This window comes from Phascolarctos cinereus, unplaced genomic scaffold (genome assembly GCF_003287225.1).
Source record: "Phascolarctos cinereus isolate Bilbo 61053 unplaced genomic scaffold, phaCin_HiC Scaffold_1;HRSCAF=81, whole genome shotgun sequence".
Lineage (NCBI taxonomy): Eukaryota > Metazoa > Chordata > Mammalia > Diprotodontia > Phascolarctidae > Phascolarctos > Phascolarctos cinereus.
The window spans coordinates 237,596,283-237,616,435 of record NW_027555514.1 but is presented as its reverse complement, the minus strand read 5'-3'; the positions used below and the strand labels follow the sequence as shown (position 1 = coordinate 237,616,435).

Below are 20,153 nucleotides of genomic sequence, written 5' to 3'. Positions count from 1 at the left end.
TCTATGCACTGTGCCACCTAGCTGCCCCTGATTGCAGATTTCTTATAAAAGTTTTGTAAAAAATAAAACCTCTTCACAGTTAAACTTTATGAAAGTGACCTATGCCCAACACCTCAAAAACAACGTCTCTGGCAATACTGAAGCTGCTCTAAAGACAACAACCAAGTGGCATTTTTTCCATCACCTGCTTGGTCTCCTGACAATGATGACAATCACTCTCTATTTCTGGATACTGTCTCTCCTCCCTTGGCTTTAAAGATAACACTCTCTTGTTCTCCTACCACTAGGAAGGGAACCAGAAAAGGCAGACAATGACATTTTAGCTGAGTCTTAAAGAAAGCCAGGTGATCTCGGAAAAAGAAATAAAGAAGGAAAGCATTCTAGACACCAAGAGAGGCAGGGCAGGGGTTGGAAGGCAGGGGATGTCAACCAGTGAAAAGGCACAGAGTGTGGAGTGTGTCATGTTCTAGGAAAAGCAAGAAGGCCAGTGTTATTAGATCATACAATATGTGAAGGGGAATAAATATTTGATCCTGGAGCTAAAAGGAAACCACTGGAATTTATTTAGTAGGGGGCTGACATGGTCATACCTGTGCACTTTGGAACCTGAAATAAGGATGGTAAAGCGAGACCAACTAGAAAGCTATTGCAATAGTCCAGGTATGAGGTGACAAGTCTTACACCAGGCTGGCAACTGTGTGAATGGAAAAAAAGGGGATGCACACAAGAGATGTTAAGAAGGCAGAAATGACAAGACTTGTCAACAGATTAAATACATAGAGTGAGAGTCCTGGAACATGACACTGAGTCTGCAAACCTGAGTGCCTGGGAGGATGTTGGTGGTGCCCTCAACGGTAACAGGAAATTCAGAAGAGGGCTGGGTTTTGGGGTAAAGGTAATGAGTTATATTTTGGACATGATGAATTTCAGATGTCTACAGTATATCTAGTTTGAGATGTTCAACAGGCAGTCTGATAATGTGAGACTGGAGGTCCAGAGAAGTTAAAACTGGCTAAGTAGATCTGAGAACCATCTACTTAGAGATAATGGAACCTATGGGAGCTGATGAGATCACCAAGTGAAACAGCACAGACAGAGAAAAGACGCTGGCCAAAAAACAGACCAGACCATACTGTGGTTAGTGAGCATGACCTGGATGAAGACACAGCAAAGAAGACTGTAAAGCGGGAGCCAAGTAGGAGAACCAAGAGAGGGTAGTGCCACAAAAACCCAGAGGGAAAAGAGTATCTAGGAGAAGAAGGTAATCAACAGTGTCAAAGGCTACAAGAAGTCAAGAAAGATGAAGACTGAGATAAGGCCAGTAGATTTACAACTGAGAGATCACTGGTAACTGCTGAAGAAAGGAGTTTCAGTTGAATGTTAAGGTTAGAAGCCAGACTCTAGAGTTAGAAGAGGAAGAAGAAGTGGAGGCACCAAGTATAAATGGCTTTCCAAAGCTTAGCTACAAAGGGGAGGAAAACATAGGATGATAGCAAACCAGCTTGGTAGATCAAGAAAGTATCTTATTAAAGACAGAAGACACATGAATGCACAAATGCATCTGTAAGCAGCTGGAGGAAAAAAAAACACTAAAAAGGGAGAAATTAAAGAATAATGACAGAATCAGGACAATGCAGGCAATCTGCTGGAGAAGACAGAATGAAATGAGATCATGTGTGCATGTAGAGGGGTTTGCCTTGGCAAGGAAAAGGGCCACAACTTGTCTATGAAACAAGGAGCAGATAGTGAAGAAAAACATTTGAATGATTTGAAATAAGAAAAGGGTAAAAGGAGGGAATATTCAGCAAGTGTCCTCAAATTTTTTGATAAAATATGAGGCCTCATCTAAGGTAGGGAAAGGAGGCGCCATGGGAAGCTGGAGGAATGAAAGATAAGATCAAACTCTTCTGGATTTCATTTGAAATTATGCTATAAAACTGACAAACTGCCCATACTCTAACTCCAACCCAGTAATTCCAACACTACATATATACCCCAAGGAAGTCAAAGACAGGGAAAAAAATCTAATGTATATCATAACAGTGGCATTCTTTGCAGGAACAAAGAAATGGGAACAAAATCAGTGCCCAAGAAAAATCTATAGTATATAAATGTAAAAGAATATTACCGTAGAATATGAAATAACAAAAAAAAAATTTATATAAGGACTACAACAGTGTAAGAAAAAAAAACTTTGAAAGACTTAAGAAACTGTTCAATATGATAACCAAGCACAATTTCACTGGTACTAATTTGTTTTGCTTGACTATTGTTTACATGTTATAAAGATGGGTGGGTTAATTTATTTTTATTATTATTGTTATTTAATATGGTGAGATTTAGGAATGGAAAGAGCAAGAGACGGCCTATGATAGTGATGCTCTGCCAAAAAAAAAAAGATAAGAAAGAAAAGAGTCATTGAATCATTTTTAAAAAACACCGAAGTAAATGGAACAAAGTTCAAGGGGAGACTTAGATAAGTAGGATGGTTCTGAAGGATATTAAAAGGAAGTCAAACTCAGAGTAATGGAACAAATAAATGAAGGTTCCAGCGAGCAGGAAACATAAAGACTTTCTGCTGGCAGGGAGGCAGGAGACTACTAAGGCAGAATATTAGATACACTATCAGATGTAGTCTCTGTATCTGATATTTTTGCTTGACTTTTTTGTTTTGTTTTGTTTTTGCTGACACAGGGAAGGGTTCTGTAGAGAGAGGGAGAGTTTCGGAATGACCAGTATAAAGACAAAAAAAAGAGCAATAAAGTATTTTTAAAAGCAGAAATGTTCAATGTTTTAGAAACCTTCCTATGACCATGAAACATTTTAAGTTTAAGCACATAAAGGGGTGAGTTTTAATTATGTGCAAAGTTCATCACTTAACCACAGGATGAGGAACCATACAATAAAATCTGCATGCAATCCATCCTCCATCTTTTCAATTTTTCATTTCTATTTTCTGACCTATGTCTCCAAGTCCTAAAATGGGAAGCATAAAGTTACTTCTCTAATTTTTTAAAAATATTTTAAGTTAACCACCTCCTTCCCCATCAGTGGCATTTCCAAATTCAATAAGGAAAATTACCTATAAGGCTTCTATAATCCCTCAGCCTTGAGTTCCTTTTCTCTTGCTCCTCGCTGACAGATTTCCACTGCAATTTCATCCGAAAATATTCATCACTAAAGAAGAAAACAATTTTATACCAAAGGAAGCTTTTTATGTAATCTATTTTTATGTAATCTAATTTTTCTATAAAAACAAATCATCAAAGTGCAAAGGAATTACCAAAACTATTTAAGATGCCTAAGGGACACAATAATAATAATAATGCCATCATGGTGACATCCTTTAAGTTATAATCATCAGACTGAAAATAGTAATTCAAATTTATGTAGCATTTTACAGTTTACAAAGTGATTTCCTCACAACTCTGTGAGGCAGATGGTAGTAAGTACTGGTGTCCCCATTATACCAATGAGAAAACTAAGACTCATAGGTAAAGTTACTTGCTCACAGTCACACAAATAATAAAGTGTCTAAAGGAGAATTTGAACCAGGTCTATCAACTCCAAATCTCTTATTTCTCCCATTACATCAATTAATCACTAAATGAAGAATTTTTAATTGCCTCTAAGCTAGGTGCTAGCTTAAACATCTGGAAAAATAACCTCATATAGGCCAAGGAATCTAGTTAGGTTAAAAAATATTTAGATCAGTTCTTGAAATCCAACCTACCAAATAATATTGTGATCATAAGATACACTAATCATAAAGGTTTCTAAAGCAATTATAAAGAAAAATTTATAATAAAAAGTTATTTAAGAGCAGCATTTTCCAATCATTAGAACACTTCAGTATACCAGGTATTGTGGCAGTATGACATAGTAGAGATAACACTGAATTTGAAGTGAGGATTTTGGTGTTCAAATCTTAGTTTACTACTTTGTGGCCTTGGGCAAGATATTTAACTTCTGTGGCCTCAGTTTCCTCAGCTATACAAAGAGGAGGCTGAACTAGCCAATTCCAACGATCTTTTAGACACTGGAAAAATGTTTAAATATTAATGAAATGTCATACTATTTAATTACAGTGATATCATTGGCAGAAAATACATATGAACCACTGTCACAAAGAACAATTTTGAAATCCCTAAGTAGGAAATTTGACCTGAAGAAAATCTAAATTATGCCTACTTACATCTTATTCTCTATCAATAAATATAATACAAAATGATAAACTCTTAATTCTTTCATTCTAAAAAGGAAAAAACAGTAAATGAATTACATTTATCTAATTTCTTTTAGTATCTAATGAATACTAATCCAATTCAAGATATTTGTAAGTCTCCTATGACAACATATATGGTGAACAGACTATTTTAACCAAGATAGGGCAAAAGGCTACTACTAAATTTTTTTAAGCATTTTGAATCAATAATCCACATTACGTCTTCTTAATAGTTTTCAAGAATTTTCTCACACAAGCTATGAAACAGGTAGTATAAGAACTATCATTTCCATTTTGCAGATGAAAAAACTGAAGAACACAGAACTTAAGCGCATCATCTACTATCATACAACTTGGCAGTGCAGTGGACAAGACTTGAAGCTAAGTCACTAAGATCCAAGTCCAATGCTCTTTCCAAATGATATCAGATGTGAGAATAATGTTTTTCCCAATCCCCAAAGCAAGCAAAAAGCTCTCTTACAGTTCACAATGTCATAATGATAGTGCATCTGATGAAAATGAACAATTGGGCCTGATGTACCACATATTAACAAGAGTCTTAACTGTATTTCCATTTTTTAATAAAAATTTCTCATGAAATATTCCACGTCCTGAGCCATCATATCTACATTAATTATGTGGATGTTACTTATTTTTTTAATAAAAAACAATTAAATCCAACAAACATTTATTAAATGCCTAAATTAGCACACTGTGCTAATACTTACGTTTTTAACTTTTGCAAATGAGTTCTTTCTTCCTTAGTACTATCCCAAGGAAAATATCCCAGAAGGAATTTCCATGCTTGTTTTCTCAAAACATGACTGAGTCCCTGAGGTAAGTGCACATTAAACAAATTAGAAATAACAAAATACTGACTATAGAACTTGCTCCTAACCTATGACATAGTAAGGTTACATATGTGTGGAATTTTCATTAAAAGGTATCAATTCAAAAGATATTAATTTTTCCTTATATCCCACTGAAACACTTGAATTTCTTAGGAGCTAGATGGCATGAGCATGTGGTCCATAACAAATAAGTAGATTATAAAGACCAATCTGGTTGATATAATGATACCAGATACTGTCATTCTGCACACCCACACACAGGCCATGGGCATTTATAAGGGCAAGAAACCCTTTCCCCCTAACTTCCAAGTAACTCCTCCCTCTGACTCCCAAATAGCTCAAGAGATTTCAGCATCAGCACCTCATTTCATCAGGGCTTCAGGGAAATAAAGTAGCTCTTCCCTTGAATAACCTATGATGTAATGGTTAATTACATTACCCCTCTGAATATCATTTGCTTCATGCCATCTACATTTAAGATTCTTCCTTCTGAATCCATGTTCTTAGACCACTCATCCAGGGATACAGGATCTCTCCTATGAACAATAGGTCGTTCTCCTAAATCAATCTAAAATGGAAAGATAAGTTACAAACTTCACACCATTAAGCAATGACAGGAAATAACTTATAAAAAATGAAATAATAGTATCTGTTGGACAACATAAGAACCCTTACTTTTGAAAATGTTCTTCCACTTATTTTCTCATTTCTTAAACTTATTTAGTAAGCAACATCTAAACTACCTAGTATAGTTAGCATCAAACACATTTTCTCTCCTGCTAACAAACACATAAATTAAAAATTTAGAGCTATAAAGGATCTGAGAAACATCTAAACTCCAAGGCTCTTAACCCTTTTTTTTTTTGTCACGGCAATCTGGTGAAGCCTATGGAATCCTCAGAATAACATATAAAATAAGCTATGTAAGACAACTATGGCAACCAATTACATCGAAATTGTTATCAAAATACCTTTTTAAAAAGTTCATACACCCAAAGCTATACCCCTGATCTACACCAACTTCTTCCTTTTATAACTGAAGAAACTAAGGCCTAAGGAGATGAAGTGATTTTTCAGGGCAATCACACACAGGTTGAAAAACAGAAGAGTTAGCTAGATGCTCTAACTCCAAGACTAAACTCTCTGTACCATACTATGCTAAAATCTCACATGGAAGCAACTTACAAAGTATATAACGGACTGTTCAAACCAGTGTACTACATTACATTTTTTCTTCTAATTTTGGTTATAAAGTTATTCTATGAATTATCACCTAGAATACATTTTTACTCACCACTAAAAGATGTCATTTTTAGGTAACTAATCCATGACCCCTTAGGCAATATTAATAATTGTATGCTATACTTGATTTAGCAGATGTGGATAATTTATAACTAATCAAATTTGTAAAATAATCCATTTTTGGAGTATAATTTAAACATTTCAAATGTTTTACATGTATTCAAACCCAGAACTTGTCAAGAATCAAAGACCTCTCTGAGCAGGTATAAGAGTATGTCACAGGGGCAGCTAGGTGGTGCAGTGGATAGAGTACCGGCCCTGAAGTCAGGAGGACCTGAGTTCAAATCCGGCTTCAGACCAAACACTTAACACTTACTAGCTGTGTAATCCTGGGCAAGTCATTTAACCCCAATTGCCTTAAAATAGATAGATAGATAGATAGATAGATAGATAGATAGACAGACAGACAGATGGATGGATGAATGAATGAATAAATAAACGGAGGGGGGTGTTACAAAATTTTTTAAAAAAAGAGTCTGTCACAGTTCAGGACTTAAGTTACTCTGAGTGAAAACAAGTGAAAACTAAAGCTCTATTTATGGAGGACAAAGAGCAAAATGAGAATAAATTAAGCCCACAATCACTTAGCTAACAAGAAAACATTTATTTTTAAGCCCAAGTTCCATAAGGGGAAATGGAACTAGGGGTTTATTGGGCAGAAGTTACTTCCTCCAAAGTTACAAAGCACTGTAGCAATATATAATCCATCAATAATGAGGAGTAACTCAAAGAAAAAAAGCTGGTCAAGTTAAAATCAAAAGGATTTGATAACAGAAAGTGCACTACAAGTAGAGAATACTAAACAGTGATAGATGGAAGGCTCAAGAGAAAGGGCTGATGATAGCAATATTCACTATAGTCAAATTACCTTCTAGCTTTTATACATTCAGTACAAGATTTTTTTTTCTTTTCAATCAGTAAGATAAAAGTTGTATAAATACATATTTCTACTCACTCTAGTAATGACTTCAAATCCTGGTTCTTCTTGCTGGTTTATTTTTAAACCTGGAATAGCATCGCTAAGAAAATCTGCCATTTCTGAAGGTGGTCGCTGATGAGCTGAAGGATCATTGCCTCTCAAACTATCAAAAATGTAATTGGTGACTTTTGAAAATCCTACAAGAGTTGCTGTATATGGGTCCTTTTTGATTTTCTACAGAACAGGAAGACAAACATAACTTTAGTAGTACTATAGCAAATACTAAACAAATGGACATTAACAGAAGGATCAAACAGAGTAAGAGAGGAGAATCAAACTAAAAGATTTTCTCTACAAGATTCTATTGTTTTCTGGAAAGAAAAATTTGAATTTCTCTATGCTAATCTTTTAATTGAGTAAAAATCAAAGAAAAGTGATTCTATCGTAAGTATCAACTTGCTGCTACTGATTCAAAATACAAAAGAACAAATGATGTGTGGGTCTCATTCAGTCCACATACAACAAAAATGCATATAGTCCTTACTTTCCAACGGTGAATGGCCCATGACAACTTTCTTCTGTCTAGTAGTCCTGCCTTCATAGAAAAAATATTTCTTGAAGCATGGTATAACCTATCACAATCTTACAAAAATCTATTTAATATACATCTGAAAACTGTAATTCCTTAAGCACTATTAATTCTGCTTGTAAATAAGTTAAATTATTTGATACTCTAGAGCCACAAAGGACAAAACTAATTTATGAGGCAACACTATAGATTATAAACCAAAATATCCAATAATTTCAAGTTGAAAATTAATCATTAGTGAAAATAAGGATTAAACTCATAAAAAATTTTCAGAGAAATAAAGATTCTTATGTAGAAATCAGCAAGTATAACAAAGAGCATAAAATAATTTCACATCAGAAAGTAGTTGGATATTTTAGTGGAATACAATTAAGTAGATAAATAGGACTAAATCCTTTGATATTCCAACATGCTCTAAGGTTACATGGTTCCAAAATAACTGAGGAGTCAATGACAAAGAAATCAATCCAACAAGGTATTTATCTGAACTAACTTTTTGATTAGCTCAAATAAACTAACCCTATACATTCTACAAAGTTGAACAATGCTAAATTTATTCAATACTAGCAGAAAACTGATATAGAATAGAAAATTGCTAATTTGCATTGTCAGAATTATGGTCATAAGGAAAAAATATCACTGCCCTAACATTTGCTAAAGACCAAGACAGAACAAGTTACCAACAACCTTGAGAGTTTCTTACTCTAAAAATTCAAAGTATAAGACTCATGATTATAAAATGATGACTGGCTCCATGAGTCACATACAAAGTCAGCTTGCTTAAACTATAGACACAAGTTAAGTAGTATTTGGGAACAGGAGGGTAAAAGGGTTGGAGGATTTTTGAAGACAGAAAGATTAGCCCTACAGGTACCTAAAAACATACTTGAATTAAGCCATAAGCTGGTTCATCAAGGAGATTTTCAAAGGACTGTGAAAGACCCTTATTCTGACAGTTCACAAGAAGAGTCCTTTTATCTTGTGGAGATCTGTAATAAAATGAAGACTGTATTTTTAATTTATAGAAAAAGTGACAAACTGAAGTAACTACTGAATTTTTGAATAATTTATGGATTAGCATTTATATAAGAAAAATTTCCAATCTACTAAATAGCATTAATCTAATAACAACCTTAAGGTTACAAAGCAATATCCTCATAACAATCCTGTGAGATTGGTACTATAATTATGCATCCCTATTTTACAGATGAAGACACTGGATTCAAAGAGGTTACACAACCAAGTCTACACAAAGAATATCAGTGCCAGAAATCAAACCCAGGTCTCCTGATTCAAAGTGGGAACACTGTTCCCCATTTCACCATGCTTCTTCTCTAATCTAACGCTAATGAATATGAGGTGATATTTGCTATGAGAGTTGAGTTTTCCTTTTCTCTTTTTTCCCCCAATGGGGAGAAGGAAGTGGGAGGGAGTGAAAACAAATGTATGTTGATTAAAAAATAAAATTCTTAAAAACAAATATGTAATAGTCAACTATAGCTAGTTTTACAACTTCAAGAGACAGAATTTTTATGTCCTTAAAAGAAATGAAACCTGGAAGTTGCCTACACAATGAAATCACAGGTCTAACCACTATCCTTATCCCCAGTTTTTTCAATTAACCTTTTAAAAGTTTATACCCTGTGCTATTATAAATTATATATAAATAACATCAGCAAGACTGTCTGGCTATTCTCGTCATGCAAGTACATGGAAAAAAAATCAGTTAAATACAAAAGGTGATATTCATCACACTAAAAAACACTGCTATTAGGGTTCTAGTTACAATTATGGGTTAGTCTAGAGGGACTTTGTAACTCTCGAATTCTGTGATTCTACTCCTTTATTCCCAATTACAAATAAATTTATATACATACATATAACAATGTTAAACATACAGTTTTTAATACTTGCTCAAGTTCTGGTTGCAATTCTTTGTACAAATTTCTCTTATAACTAGACCACATAATATGTCATTAAGAATATTGACAGCTGAATAACGAAGCATTTTTAATGCCTAAATTAATAAAAAATTTTATTTTTTTCCAACCTCTAAACTTTTTAACTCAAGAAGCTGACTGAAATAAAGCCACAACTTTTAGGTCTTTAAAACAAATATTTAATTTGTTTCACTGCTACCTATAGTATCTACTTTGTTATAAATGTCTGAGATAAGAACTTTAATAATAGTTATCTCTTTTCAATTCTAACATGACAGGATGCAACAGTAATGCTAGGGGATATGAAATCCAAACTAGGATCTTGCTCAGAGCCAGAGAATGTACAGTTCTCATACTTCCTAGGTAAGGGCAGTTTCAAAGCCTTTGATTTTGCTAAAAGCAGCAGAAGGAACAAAAGTTAAGTCACTTAGTCATGTAAACAAAATACCCTAAAGATATTGCTACATTTTCTCTGGACACCTATTTGGTTGATGTGTAATGTGGGGACTTATTGATAGAACTTTACAGGTCAGTTACTCAAAATGTAAACATTTAAGAGGCAACAAAAGAAAAAGGAAAACAGTAACATTTAAACATAGCATTTTCAGTAACAAAATCATTCAATATTTATTCCATCTTCATCAAGAATGTTTTTAAATTCAATTACTTCTCAAAAGTTCAAACTAAAAAAAAAGTCATGAGGCTTTAAACGTTAGAATGGAGAAGCAACAAATACAGTAGTATTTCTCTACCCAAGAGACTTGACTTTTCTTTTTACCCCCAGTACTTAGTACAGTGTCAGACACAGAGTAAGCACTTAATGGGTAAGTAAGCACTGGGTATGATGGATCATACCCAGAAGTAGGAAGAGAAAAGAAAAGGAAAAAACCCTCTTTGGCAGCAAAGCAGTATTCCCCTGAGCATCCAGCAACAAAGAGTCAACAAAATCCTAAAATACAAAAATTACAATTGAGTAATTGTGATTTAGTCAGTCTATCAAGCAGCAGGAAAGATCTACCTATACACGGGTTCAAAAAGAAGTCAGTTTCACAGGTGGAAGAAATATGGCCAGATAGCAGTTTTCTGGAGGGAAAAAAAGAAAAAAGAAAACTGGAGGGTTTTGTGACCTAGAAACACAATTTGAGTTAACAAGATCATCTGAAGCTGCATTAATAGAAATATAGCAACCAGAAACAAGGAGGTAAGAGGCCTGCTACACTTTTCCATAGTCACTCCCCATCTGTGTTCAATTCACTGATAAGCTGAACAGAGAACCAAGAGGATAGTTAAAAGCTTCAAGCTCATGACACAGGACAATCATTTCAAGGGCCTGGGGATACTTAACTTTGGGGAGCATGAATGGGGCTAGACAGCACAACAAGGAGCAACAGGTAGACACTGTAAAGAAGTGAATTCACGACTGATATAAGAAAACAAAAACTTCTTTGAGTAGTGAGAGCTACCCAAAAGTGTAATGGGCTACTTTGGAAAGTAGTGGGTTTCTCCTCATTAGAGATCTACAAGCAACAGCTGAATGCCCTTTTGTTTTTATAGCTGCTTTTTAACTAAATGGCCACTGAAGTCTCTTTCAACTCCGAAATTTTGTAATTTAAAAAGAAATAAAATGATAGCAATTAGATGCAGCAGTAAGCAATAGACACACCTGACAATTTAAAAAAAAAGAAGCACACCAGTTTGGGAAGTTGGTTAGTCATACAAGACATATCTCAGTAGCTCCTAAGGCTAAACTATCGTCAGGTCAAAGGCACATCAAACCTTTGTACAGCTCTCCTGTGTGGAAAAGGTAAACCTACTTAGATCTCAGTGGCCCCAAAGGTATCAATGTATCATGTTAAAATACAACAGACATTAAATAATAGATGGACAATTACAGAGCTTATTCTGAAGAGTTTGATTTCTCATAGTATTTATCATTTTCTTTTCATAACTTATCAATGCTGCATATTAATTTGGTCAATAATTCTAGTAGGAAAGAATTTTAGAGAAGAATTTCAAGATAAAGTTAGTATGTGGTACAAATACCATACATAATTTTTAAGCCCATCATTAACAGTACGTTGCTTGTACTCAGAATTCTGTTCAAAGTAAAATACATTAGGACTAGTTTTTTTTTTTATTTTTAGGCAATTGGGGTTAAGTGACTTGCCCAGGGTCACACAGCTAGTTAAGTGTCAAGTGTTTGGTCTGAAGCCAGATTTGAACTCAGGTCCTCCTGACTTCAGAGCTGGTACTCTATCCACTGTGCCACCTAGCTGCCCCTCAAAGTAAAATACAAAGAAGAATTTGGAAAAAAGTATGGCCTAGTGCTATGTCTAGAGAAGGTTCATCTTTTCATGAAGAAGTTACAAATTTTGGAACAAGTTATCCCCACAATATCCTAGCACAAATTATCAAACTGCTCCTTCATACCCCATGAATAAATTCAAGATAAGTAGCACATAAGGGTTGGCACAAGTTGCTGAGGAAGTGCCTATGTTAATTTTTTTTCAGTGAAATATAAATTATAGATAATATTCTGAATGGTGCTGACAAAACAAAGTACATAACTGATAATAACATAATTTTCTGGAGGGCAAAAAAGCTACCTGGGAGATGGCTATTTCAGACTTTCTCTGATCTGCTAATTAAAGTTTGCAGAAAAGAGTTCACGTTACCCTCCCCAAGGTTATCCAGGTACATATTTCACTCCACCTTCATTAGAAGGAAGCAAAAAGGATAAAACCAAGGGCCTTTTCAAAAAAGCAAGTTCAAGGACCAATTCCCTTTCCAACTATATAACACATCAAAAAATTTTAGAAATGTATTATAATACCACTAGCCATCAAGATTGCATATGTGTATATAATATGTGTGTACATACACATATATATATATATATATATATATTATTTTTTAAAATCTGAATTATTAAAATAGCTACTTCTCTCTCATAAGGTATGATTCTAAACACTAGAAAGCAATTTTAGTTATTTTGGTACCTCTTCCCACCAATGACATAAAGGGGGAGCAATATATAAATATTACCCATTAACAGTAATGGCTAATTATTTATGCTAATATTTATGGAGACAGCTAAGAGGTACAGTGGATAAGAGTGCCAGGCCTGGAGTCAAGAAGACCTGAGTTCAAATCTAAGCAAGTCATTTAACCTTGCTTGCCTCAGTTTCCTCATCTGTCAAACGAGCTGGAAAAAGAAATGGCAAACCACTTCAGTAACTTTGCCAAGAAAACCCCAAAAAGAGTCACAAAGAGTCAGATATGACTGAAAATGAACACGATATTTGTGCAGCATTTAGCTTACAAAATGTTTTACATATTATCATTATCAAAGCTGTATTCCAGGTTGTTATAAATTCAGAAACTGTGACCCACAGAAGTTACATGATCTGCTTGTGGTCACACAACTAATAAGTGTTGGAGAAAGGAATGAATGCAAGTCTTCCTAATTTCGCGTCTAACAACACACCCATTATGAGATGCTACCTCTCTCTGAAAGCATTCTGTGCTTTTTTTGGGGGGAGGGATGGCAGGAGAAGGCAGGCAGAGGTGTGGTAAGGACTTAGATTTGTGATTTTATACATGCAAGACATTCCCAATGTAGACTCTCTCCTCCGAACCAAATCTACACATCCCTTGTAGCTTTCTATCTTAAAACAGCAATCTGGCCTATGGTCACATCACTATTATTTGTGTCAAGGGCTGAGCTGGTCCCAACTTTCCTGTCTCCAAGGACAGATCTCTAGCCACTTCGCACACATTGCCTCCAGTGCTTTTAAGACCAGGCACAGAGTTTTTCTGGTATAGAAAAGACACCTATGACAAAACTCTTACCAGGGCAGGTTGGTACCTGCTCAACTTAAAGTTAAGAGTTGCTAAGGGCACTAAGAGGTTAAGTGACTTGTCCAAGGTCAGATAGCTATGAGGTATTAAACTGAACTTAACTCAGGTCTTCCTGGCTCCTAAAATGGTTCTTTCTCTACTACTCCTCTTCTACTTCTGCCAAACTGAAGAAACTAAAGATATAAATTGGTCAATAACATTGCTTTAGTACCAGTATACAATTTTTCCTTATTAGGTTTCCCATATTTATCCAATTCAGTGCTACCTAATATTAAATCTCCTGTTCACCCTAATCATTTTATGTCTTAAATTAATGATAAAGAGTTCTTGCTGCCAAGGAACAGAAGAGTATAGTAGAAAAGATACTAGACGGGAGTCACAAAACATCTGGGTTTGAATCCCACCTCTACAATTTGCTAGCTTTAGTGAGAGTCATCAAATCTGTCTAAACCTCGGTTTCTTTGTTTATAAAATTAATATAATAACTGCTCTAGCCATACTACAGCATTATTTTAAGGACCAAATGAAATAATGTTTGAAAATCACAATACTATATATCAATTATTAATTCCCAGGTTCTAGACTAGATAAATTATACCAGTACTTCTTGCCTCTCTAGATTCCTTCCCTTGCCCAATCTGGTTCCAACCTCAAGCCTCACCTCATTCATGAATTCTAACTCAGAAGTACAGACCACACTGGCTAAGAAATAGGGTGGTGGATCAGTGAAATATATGCAAGATGCAATAGTCAATGACTATAGTAATCTATTATTTGATAAACCCAAAGACCCCAGCTTCTGGGATAAGAACCCACTCTTTGACAAAAACTGCTGGGAAAACTGGAAAAGGGTATGGCAGAAACTAGGCATAGACCCAAATTTCACACCATATACCAAAATAAAGTCAAAATGGGTTCATGACTTAGATATAAAGGCTGATACCATAAGTAAACTGGGAGAACAAGGAATAGTTTACCTATCAGATCTATGGAGAACAGAAGAATTCATGACCAAATAGGAGATGGAGAACATTATGAAAAGCAAAATGGATAATTCTGATTACATTAAATTGAAAAGTTTTTGCACAAACAAAGCCAATGCAACTAAGATGGGAGGAAGGTAGAAAACTGGGAAAGAATTTTTTACAACCAGTCTCTATGATAAAGGCCTCATTTCTAAAATTATATATAGAGAACTAAGACAAATTTATAAGAACACAAGCCATTCCCCAATTGATAAATGGTCAAAGGATATGAACAGACAGTTCTCAGATGAAGAAATTAAAGCCATCTATAGTCATATGAAAAAAATGCTCCAAATCGTTATTGATTAGAGAAATGCAAATCAAAATAATTCTGAGGTACCACATCACACCTATCAGATTGGCCAACATGACAAAACAGGAAAATGATAAATGTTGGAGAAGATGTGGGAAAATTGGAACACTAATGCATTGTTAGTGGAGTTGTGAAATGATCCAACCATTTTGGAGAACAATTTGGAACTATGCCCAAAGGGCTACAAAAATGTGCATGCCCTTTGATCCAGCAATAGCACTTCTAGGGCTATATCCCAAAGAGATCAAACAAATGGGAAAAGGACCCACATGTACAAAAATATTCATAGCAGCTCTTTTTGTGGTGGCAAAGAAATGGAAATTGAGAGGATGCCCATCAGCTGGGGAATGGCTGAGCAAGTTGTGGTACATGAATGTAATGGAATACTATTGTGCTATAAGAAATGATGAACAGGCTAACTTCAGAAAAACCTGGAAAGACTTATATGGTCTGATGCTGAGTAAAGTGAGCAGAACCAAGAGGACTTTGTACACAATAACAGCCACGTTATGCAATGACTAAGATTGTTAAACTGAACCCTTCTCAGCATTACAAGGACCTAAGATGTCTCCTGAGGCCTAGGGATGGAAAATGCTGTCCACAATCCAAAGAAAGAACTATGGAAGTCGAATCACTCTCACTTATTTTTACCTTCTGTTGAGTTTTGTTTCATCTTTCTGATAGTTCCTCCTATTGGTTTTAATTTTTATTTACAACTTCACTAATGTGAAAATATGTTTAATGGGTATGTAAATGCAAAGCCTACATCAGATTGTGCCCCATCTTGGGGGGGGGAGAAAGGGGGAGAAAAATTTTCAACTCAGAAGCATATGGAAGTGATTGTTGATAAATCAAAATAAATTAATGAAATTTAAAAAAAATAAAAACAACATATAGGATGGCAAAAAAAAAAGAAGTATTGACCACATCTTTGCCACTAACAATAATGGGCAGTCAGTGGCTATGACAGAAGTTATCTCAGACTCTGAAGGTAAAGAATGTTAGAGGAAGATGCCATACACAGCCCAGGATACTAATACATTATCTAAATTATTTCTAGACCTATATAGTCCTATTAGACAAGGTTCTACTGTAAGGATTAATAGGTTATTTCTCACATTGGAAACTTTGGTACTCTATTCCACTTGTAAAAACAGTTTAAGATTTTATGTTTAATAAAAAAGGTATAATAAATAATAGCAAATTCAATAAGCTACGGCACTGCAGTTTAGTCATAGTAAACATATTGTTTTAAGATGTTTTAATTTAACACCATTAAGTTTATAAGCACAAAAATACAAACTTAACATACTGAAGATATGATTAATGACTAACATCAAGGTCATGGGGGAAAAGAATACAGCAGTGTTTAGGCAACACAGACTTCAGATAATAAAAACCAAGCATACTTCAGCCTATAACTATTACAAGAGCCCGATTTGAAAAGAGATAAAATAATGTAATACTTACTCACACAATACCACATATTTTTCAAGAGATTCAATCAGTAGTTTGCTATCTCCATGATGAAAATGAAGAGCAGGGAGAACGACGTCATCCTTTAGACAGAATACCAAATAAGACCAGCCCATACCCTCTTTGTTTTGCTTGATTGACTTCAGGTCTGTCAAACTGAACAGGAATGACCATTTGCTTTTCCCATTCGTATGACTTGGAGCATCTTAAAAACAAAAAATCATGCCATAATATTTTGTTCACCTTTTTAAAAAAGGTATTAATCAACCACCTCATGACTACCTAATAAAAATTTTCTGCATCTTTTTGGATTATAACAAGAACAACTATGCTTTCCCACCTGTAGTGAATAGTGCAAGATATTCACTCTCACATCAATTTTCATAATGATTGCTCCAGGACTAAAACATTCAAAAATGTATTCTTCCCTGTTTCAAATTACTTCCCCTCCTCTTCACATTCTACAAAATCATCCATAATATTTGCATATCTGTTGCTGGTACATTGGTAAATCATTAAGTCCTCATGTGGAATTAAAATGCCTTCATTCCTTGACAGTAACCACACTGAATAATAACGGTTAGTATGAATTAGACACACACACACACACACACACACACAGAATATAGATATATATACACAGAAGAGTGATAAACAGTATAGGCAGACAAATGACAGAACCTGGGTCTGGGTTCTAGTACATGCTCCACCATTAATTAACTATATGACTTTGGGAAAGTCACAACCTCTCTGGCCTCAGTATCCTTATCTGGAAAAGAGTTTGATCATAAAAACCTTCACAACTCTAAAATAATTATTCTATGATAAAACATGACACTACTCCCTTACCTCACATGTACATGTGTATTACTCAATGGAAAGAACTGAGAAACACTTGAATAGGACAAAAATTGCAATACATATATGTATATACATGATTATATACACAGCTTTAAATATTTATCAACACAGAAGTACTAGGAAATGTATTTATTTACATTCTAAATTTTGATTCTACTGTGAAAGATAATAACTTGTTATATTTTTTTAGATCACTGATTTTATGAACATTTTGAGAAATATGGATAAAAAAAGAAATATGGATAAAAAAAATATGGAGACTAGAGAGTCTTTACTATGAGTCAAGCACTGTGCTAAATGCTAGCGATACGAAAAGAAAGGCAAGACAGTCCCTGCTCTTAAGGAGCTCACATATTGGTATTCACATATGTTGGTGGAGGTAACATAAAAGAAAGTTCAGCTGCAGGGCCTATGGAAAGGCTCTGAAGTCCTAAAGGTTCAGCAGCAAAGAGATTGGCATGGTCCAGGTGTCCTTAGGGTGAATCAAAGGTCAGACACATTTAATGCCAGGCATGTTTAATGTGTGAAGGCCTGTGTGTAAAGGAGACCTGGAGGTCTTAAGATGCAAGTGGCAGGGCAGATGGTAAGGCTTCTATTGTAAAAGAATTTCTAAATGAGTTGGTTGCTTCCTGCTCATCAAAGTGGTATGAGTAGCCATAATCAAAAGGTAGAAAAGAAGGGTGTCAGTATAGAGGGGAAAGAGGAAAGCACTGGAAGGAAAGCTGGGGGTAAAGACCTGGCAGCAAATGCTCTTTCAGATCTATGGCACCTAAGTGAGTGGACAGGAGTGCTGGGGAGAAAGACTTCTCTGCCAGTAATCGGTCCTATGCCTTCACAAACAGCAGGGCTTATTAAATGCTTTTTCATTCATTTATTCATTCCCTCCCAAAATTTTCATAACATTACAGTGATATGAAAAAAGTTACCAAATTACTAACTTTCACAATAAAATTATCAACAGTTTGTAAATTAAAGAATGTTCTGACAGTTTCCCACTGTCAAAGTAATACTGGGTTCTGCCTAGGAAATGAGAAATGTGCAACTAACATAAAAAGTATTTAACATTCAAAAATATCTCCTACTAATATGTGAAACAACAAATCAAGACCTCAATCCAAAACAGATGAAACAGATGCATAAATGTGACCTGAGAGAAGAATTTCCTAATAGTTGCTTAGTTTATAAACATCCCCCCACACCAAAACAAGCACTCCATTGAGCCCTTAGGAAGTACCCACACAATGTACCAGGTGATGAAGGAAAGCCTTGTCCTTACTCTTAACAAATGACACAACTAAAAAATAACCTCATATTATTTCATATAAGTAAATTTATTATTTCAATAATTTCAATAAATTATATCAATAAATAAAACACTGATTAAAAAGAAAAATGTTCAAAAACCAAACGGTACCTGTTTTAAGGCTATTGTTTCTTGGTCTAGACTCTAAAATTGATATCCATCTTATTTGAATATGTCTTCTTTTTATTAATTATTCATGGTAAGAGTGAAAATGACCTGCCAGAATTTGCTTACCCCTGACAATGCTTTGCAGGACCCTGGGTATCACCTCCATTTCACAATGAAGCACAGGAAGCCTTTGGCTTGTACTTGTTTTAACTTATATCTGTTTCTCTACTAACCCTAGTCCTAAAGCTAATCCCTCTGCACCCTTTACACTATTTGTTACATATCCTCCAGAACTTTGTTCCAACAGTCATTCCTTCCAACTCACAAGTCTTCACACTCCCTCTCCACAGCTGCATTCCCATCTGCCAACCAACACACTTGGGTCTCTCCAATTTACAGAATCCTTCCCTTGGCCCCTGTAGCCCATCCAGCTGTTTTTCCATCAATCACCTCCATTTTATTGCTAAACTTACTGAATAACCCACCTAAACCTGATATCTACATTTTCTCATGATCCACTCTTTTCAGTCCATTATTTGACTTCCATTCTCAACAACTGTCCTGAAAAAAACCCAATAACCTCCTTATCAGAGACTATTTTTAGTCTTCTTGCTCCCCAATATCTTGACACTGTTGACCAACCATTCTTTGTTTCTAGACACCTCCTCCTTACGTGGTTTCTCTGACCTCTCTAACTACTCTTTCTATCTGCTTTGAGAATCTCATTTTATTCTCAGTTCCTTAACAGGAGTGTGGTTCAAATTTCTGTCCTTGACCCCCTTTTCCCTTTTCTCTCTACACACTCTCCCTGGGCAATCCAATTCATTCTCATTGCTTCAACTGCTAAGACCCAAATTCAAATTTGCAGTCTTGATTCCTCTTCTGATCTCCAGACATAAATATCCCAACTTCCTACAGGTGTTTTCTACCTAGTTGTGCCACCAGCACCTCAAATTTGAACTGTCCAAAACCAAGCATTTTCTGTTTATATTCACTGTTCTTTTTCTGTCAGTGACAACTGTTCATGTTCAAAACTCAGGTGTTATATTTTAGCCTCTCAAATCCAACTAGATGCCAAATCCTATCAATTTCATCTCTGCAACACTTTTCTATTTGTCCATACCTCCCTATTTATTCAATCACCCTAACACAGGGCCCCATAACTACCAACCTAGGGCTACAGCTTTTACTTACTCTCTACTCCAACAGAGCCTTTATACCAAGGCCAGAATAATCTTTCTTTATGAATATATCCAGTCATGTCATTTTTATGCTCAAAAATCCTCTTAAGCTCCTTAGTACCTAGCTACCAAGGTTTAAATCTTTTGACTGACTTTCACAGCTCTTCACAAACTGGTACCAACCTAATTTTGCAGTCTC

General features: G+C 35.2%; 1 protein-coding gene across 3 annotated transcripts in view; it reads right to left on the bottom strand.

Annotated features, from left to right (window-relative positions):
* Positions 1-20,153, bottom strand: part of TBC1D15 (TBC1 domain family member 15) — a 78,351-nt gene that overhangs the window by 32,877 nt on the left and 25,321 nt on the right. For 2 of the 3 annotated variants that reach the window (XM_020968894.2, XM_020968896.2), the window contains 7 exons: positions 16,496-16,706; positions 8,773-8,875; positions 7,842-7,892; positions 7,334-7,531; positions 5,516-5,644; positions 4,954-5,057; positions 3,083-3,177 (listed from right to left, as the gene is read on the bottom strand). In XM_020968894.2, coding sequence (XP_020824553.1) covers positions 3,083-3,177; positions 4,954-5,057; positions 5,516-5,644; positions 7,334-7,531; positions 7,842-7,892; positions 8,773-8,875; positions 16,496-16,706 — 891 coding nt within the window. The remainder of the gene's footprint in view (positions 1-3,082; positions 3,178-4,953; positions 5,058-5,515; positions 5,645-7,333; positions 7,532-7,841; positions 7,893-8,772; positions 8,876-16,495; positions 16,707-20,153) is intronic. The other variant, XM_020968895.2, reaches the window with a different exon arrangement.